At 39.2% G+C, this 5810-nt stretch overlaps 1 protein-coding gene across 1 annotated transcript; it reads left to right on the forward strand.

Moving 5' to 3' along the window:
• LOC109014279 (alpha/beta hydrolase domain-containing protein 17B) lies at positions 1 to 5810 on the forward strand. The gene is made up of 5 exons (XM_018996687.2): positions 1 to 866; positions 1933 to 1969; positions 2760 to 2996; positions 3187 to 3234; positions 4906 to 5810. Exons 1-5 carry the CDS (start codon positions 541 to 543, stop codon positions 5503 to 5505), a joined length of 1248 nt encoding a protein of 415 aa, XP_018852232.1. The 5' UTR covers positions 1 to 540; the 3' UTR covers positions 5506 to 5810.

Here is a 5810-nt window from a genome sequence, read left to right on the forward strand (position 1 = left end):
TCTCTCTGATAAAAGGCTATTTTTCTTTCCAGCCCTCACTCTCTCTCCACTGTACTAAACCAGTAGCACCATCTAGTTCCACAATCTTCTTTTCCTTTCTCACCCTCTGGGCCTCTCTCTCTCTCATGCGCACAGGCACACACTCACACACAGCTGAAATCTGCAAGTGCAATGTCTTCTACCCATGAAAAACTAACCTCATCTTTACACAAATCTGGCTTTACACAAACGCATCATACCAGTATTCTTTAGACTCTCTTCACTCTTCTTTCTCTCCCTTTCCATCACAAACCCAAACAAGATCCACAAAAGCTAGTTCACTTCCCCGTTCCGCCACAAAGCTACAAGCCACTCAACCCCGGCCCTCACTTTTCAACCCACCCAACAAAACCCAGCTTGCTCCCCATTTCCTCACCCACTCATTCTCACTTCTATACCAAAACCAGGAACCACCCCACTCCCTCTGTGTCTGTACACATGCACTCGAGACTGCTTCTCCTTCAATGAGTTTGGCTTCTTTTCCATCATCTCGGGGGGTGAATGGGTTGCATGGTCTCTCAACTGGCGGCCAAGTTTGCCTTTTTTCCGCCGTCTCCGCCCACGTACCAGATCAAGAAGCGCGACGATGGAAAGCTCACCGTGGTGTCGTCATCTTCACCGTCGATTCCGATTCCTCACGCTGATGACAATTCCTTGGACGTCTTGCTGATTGACACTAAGCGTGGCAATAAGATTGTTGCTTTTTATCTGAGGAACCCATTGGCTCGCCTCACTCTGCTTTACTCTCATGGCAATGCTGCTGACCTTGGCCAGCTCTATGACCTATTTGTGCAGCTTAAAGTCAATCTCAGAGTTAATCTCATTGGGTCAGTGTGGTTTTCCTTCTAATTTCTAATTATTTTTTTAATAAAATGGTTACTTCATTTATATGGTATATTTTTTTAGTTGGTTCTCTCAACGTTGAATAGCTCTCTATCCTCAGAAAAAAAAAAAGAAGCTATCTCTCTAATCTCATGGGTTTGCACTTCATAAATCTCATATATATTTTTTTCGCACCCTGTTCTGAAAAGGTTAAATCTTTGTGTCAGGACTTTGAAGCCTCTGTACCCATCTATTGTTTGGTTATAATATGTGATGGATTGTGTGATGGACATTGATTTTTCATTTTACTGTCTTTTCAAGAGATATATTTTTGGAGCTGATTTTCTTGGGCTTAGATCTGTTATTAGTAAAGATCGTAGCTTGTTCCGTTTTCTCTCTAATGACTTTCTTTTTCCCCTCAAGGTGTCAGTGGGTAATGTGTTTTTACAATGAGAAAGGTGAAAAACAAAGAGGGTTGGCTTAATAGTTTCCGTGTTCTCACTCCTAACCAGTCTTTTTCCGCCTTTTCTTTTTGGCCCTTGTTTTCACTTCCCCTCCAGCATAAGGTAATGAATATGTATTGTTTTACACTGATGAAGACTTGGCATAGCCGTTACCTCTTTTTTTCGGGAGTTCGGTGATTTTGGGGCTCCGTGAGGTTTTGTGGGTGAATGGAGTCAATGGTCACCTCGTATGCCGTAGAACTTTCTAGGATCTCCTCTTTTTTTTTTTTTTTTTTTTAACAGCGATGCACGTTTTTTTACTTTGATTTAAGATCTTGGAAAATTCTTGCCCTCTTATCTTTCTGCCCTTTCATTTGAAGCTATAACTGGAAATTTTTAAAGTTCTAAAATTTCTATCCATTTTTGTTTTATCAATCAATACTTTGATTCTGTTTCAATGGGCCTTAAAAAATTTTCTGATTTGTGATCTTGTTTTCGACGGATTTGCTTTCCGTGTGGCACTGATCTTCGGTACAATGTGATTCATGTAAGCTTTAAGCATAGTTCCTGATTCTCTTCTGTAAATTGGTTTTATTTTAATTTCTTCCATCTGAATTTTATGTCGCAGATATGACTATTCTGGCTATGGAGCCTCTGCTGGTAAGGTAGGCTATAACGTGGTCTTGAGTTGTACTATACTATGCATTATCAATATTATGCTCCTCCATACTTGCTTTTGTGATAAGTACTCTTTCCTTTTGATGACCTGGTTGAACCAAACAGGTCACATATCATCTCAGATAATGGGACCCGATTTATACTATAGAAGCAGTTTTAAGCTTTGGAAAAATTATTACAGTAACTAACAACTATGCGAGAAGCAGGCGGTAGAAATGGACAATAGATGGGATGTTGAGATTTTTCTTGTATGATTCACAAAGAAAAGAACACCCATGATTGAAGGGAGGCATACATTCTGAATCAAGATATATGAAGCAAATTTTCGAAAAGTTTGGATTTCAGTAGTCGATGATGTGATACTTCAGAATACTGGGATTCAGTAATGAATAATGTGATAAAAGTTCTGATGCATCCAGAGTTGTTTTATGTTTATGCTTCAGAATACTACAACAACAACGTGGCTAAGTTTAGGATGTTGTGATCTTTGTTTGGATGGTCAATACCCATATTATAGATTAAACACATCTGCTTACTGTTGGCGACAATGTTGAATCATCTGATAGGTTGGCATTGCAATCAATGTTAAGTTTTAGTTAGTATTTATGGACATTATGGATCATTTCTTCCTTCTATGTCATCACTCTAAACATTATTACCAGTTTGCATAATTTTTTTCTTCTGGTTTCTCGTCAGATTTAATAGTTTAGAAATATGACAGCCTTGTGGATCAAGTGGTTGAAGTACTTAATCATGTTTTATCTCTATGATATGCAGCCTAGTGAATCCAATACATATGCTGATATAGAAGCAGTATATCAGTGTCTTGAAACTGAGTATGGAGTTAGCCAGGAAGACTTGATCTTGTATGGGCAGTCGGTGGGAAGTGGGCCAACACTGCACTTGGCAGCTAAATTGCCGAGGCTCAGAGCCGTAGTTCTGCATAGTGCAATTCTTTCTGGTCTTCGTGTTCTCTGCCATGTCAAGTTCACATTTTGCTTCGACATTTATGAGGTAAAGAGTCCATCTTGTTTGTTATAACAGAGATGCTGTGAGTTAACTGATCATTAGAAAACATGCCAGCCTATAAGATGTCGACGTAACAGTGTGCTTCCAGTCCATTCCATTGGCTCACTTAGAATGTTATTGGGCTTGTTGCTATTTCTGCTGCATTTCAAGCTAGTAACCATCCTATTTTATGCAGAACATCAACAAAATTAAGAAGGTTAAGTGTCCTGTGCTGGTGATACATGTAAGTGTTCTGTGCCATGTTTAATAATTTCAAAGCTCTCATTTCCCAGTAGTTTCTTCTTCCTTCTCATGCTTGTTTGTAATTGTTGACTCAAGAAGATAAACATATCATGCCTTTAGTTTTAATGGAGCGATAATCTCTGGATGATTCTTGACGGACTCAGGAAACACCTGCTTGAATCCCTCGATCTGATTGTATATCATTTCACTAAGTTTGTCGATGAATTCTCTGATGCATGAGAACTTTCTTTTCCACAAATGGGATAATCCTAACTGTCTGATCCACATTTTTTTGGTCTTTCTGCAATTTTATAGTGCATACCAGAATTCAATTACACATCCAAGCAAGTTGTTTAGGTAATCTGACTTCTGTTTACGTGATAACCAACAGCTTTTATGTGCATAATTATCATAAAATGCAGCACCCATTATGGTTCTCTATCTTGGCACAAGTCATGCTCGGTATAATAGCGTATTGGAAACAAGATTTGAAAGGAAAAATCTTAGAAGTGCCATGTATAGAAAGCTTTGGATGCAGACATTAGTGCAAGAGTATGACAGTGGCATAACAGAGGAAAAACCCCTGTTTTGCCATAACATAGGTGGTTATATATATACATATGTAAATATATACTTTTTGAGAAACACATGGGCTGTTATCTGATAAGTACTAATCAGATGAAAGTTTTCTAGTTTGTCTTATCAATGCATGATGCGCCCTAAGACAGTAGGCAGCCTGAATCATATGGAGAAAAGTTGCATGGAGTTGAGAATGTAGGTTGAATTTGAGAGGAACAGAAACTTATAATGGTACTTGAGATTGATTGGGCTTGGCAGTTGTGTGAGAGCATCTTGTGGGGAGAGGCGGAAAGGTTTTGCATATGTGTATGTTCCATAGTTCCTTATGTATCACAGGGTTGTAGAGAATGTCACAGTCCCTGCTTTTTTGTTGAATAGGAGCACCTTTTTGAATTACTTTCATCCTTGTTGGGCCACAACCTAGTCATTTCTTGAATCATGAAAATCTAGTGATATTAGACTGATTATCAATATTTTAACCAAGCTTTCAAACGAAAGAGCACAATTCAATCTAATCACACGACAAGTTAGAGGGATTAATCATGCACAAGCACCAAGCGTTATGAGGAAATCCTCAAATGCAAAGGGGAAAACCACAAGACAAATCCAAACATACCCTTTACAATAAAATAGGTTTCAGTGTCGTCTCAAGTTTATGCCCACAACTTGAGGTGCACACCTTACGTGGAGAAACTAGGAACTATTTTAGTATGTATTTTTACTAGGTGACTCATCTAGATTATGAACCAAAATATCCAAAAGTACAATAGAAACTAAGAAGCCAAGCGGCACAAGTTCTTCATGATTAATGCACTAATAATTATTTCCAGAAAAAACACTGTAAACTGGCTATCCCCCTTGCACTAAAACTTGGTTTCCCTTGTGGCTCAATCAAATGGACTCACCAACGATGGAAGAGGGAAGCTCTCACTTTGTAATATTAAAGATTCCTTGGAAGAACCTTCCTATATTTTTGTGAAGTGCTGCTTTGTGATACATATGCTAAGTCAACTAATAATTCTCCTCCAAGAAACCATCTTTGTCAAATTTCTCTGCACTACATATGTTGATACGGGGTTGGATAAATTTACAGGGGACAGAGGATGATGTTGTCAATGTGTTACATGGCAATGGGCTGTGGAAAATGGCAAGGGAACCATACGAACCTCTGTGGATTAAAGGAGGTGGGCACTGCAACTTGGAGCTTTACCCTGATTACATCCGCCATCTTTGCAGATTTATCCAAGAGATGGAGAACATGACCACAGCAATCCGCCTCAAAAAGATTCGTCTACAAACAAGGTCCACAGTTTCTGTTAACTGGTGCTGTAAAATTAAAATCTGGAAACCGAAATGCCCCAATTGTTCAACATCCAGCTGCATAAAATGTTCATGGCGGCCCAAATGCCCAGAATGCTGGAGACCTAGCTGCCCAGAATGCTGGAGACCTAGCTGCCCAAGACCTAGCTGCCCAGAATGCTGGAGACCTAGCTGCCCAGAATGCTTGAGACCTAGCTGTCCAGAATGCTCGAGACCTAGCTGTCCGGAATGTTGGAGACCCAGATGCATAAAATGTTGCTGGCGACCCAAATGCCCAAAATGTTTGAGACCAAGTTGCTGCATGAAATGTTTTTGTTGGCGATGTTGCATGGGAGCACATGGTGGGCAAAATGCAAAGGAGGAGGATGGCTAATTGGTGATTAATTTATGTCCGTGTATAGATTGCAGAACTTGCTAACATCCCTCTAATCTTGTGCAGTAGCACACTAGCATACGAGGAGGAAGTAATCATTGGAAAAACGAAAAGAAATTTGATAATACTGGTTTATTCTTCTTAATCTTTTTACTTTACGGGATTATATTATATATTTGTGTTGATAATCCGTTCTGAATTTTCTGGACTGTTTTCTGAAATTATTGCTAAGAACTTCACGTGATGGAATATCTGGCATTATGCTTTAGAGTGACTGATATTATTGTATGGAGTTTGAGCCATTA

This window comes from Juglans regia, chromosome 9, assembly GCF_001411555.2.
Source record: "Juglans regia cultivar Chandler chromosome 9, Walnut 2.0, whole genome shotgun sequence".
Classification (NCBI taxonomy): Eukaryota; Viridiplantae; Streptophyta; class Magnoliopsida; order Fagales; family Juglandaceae; genus Juglans; species Juglans regia.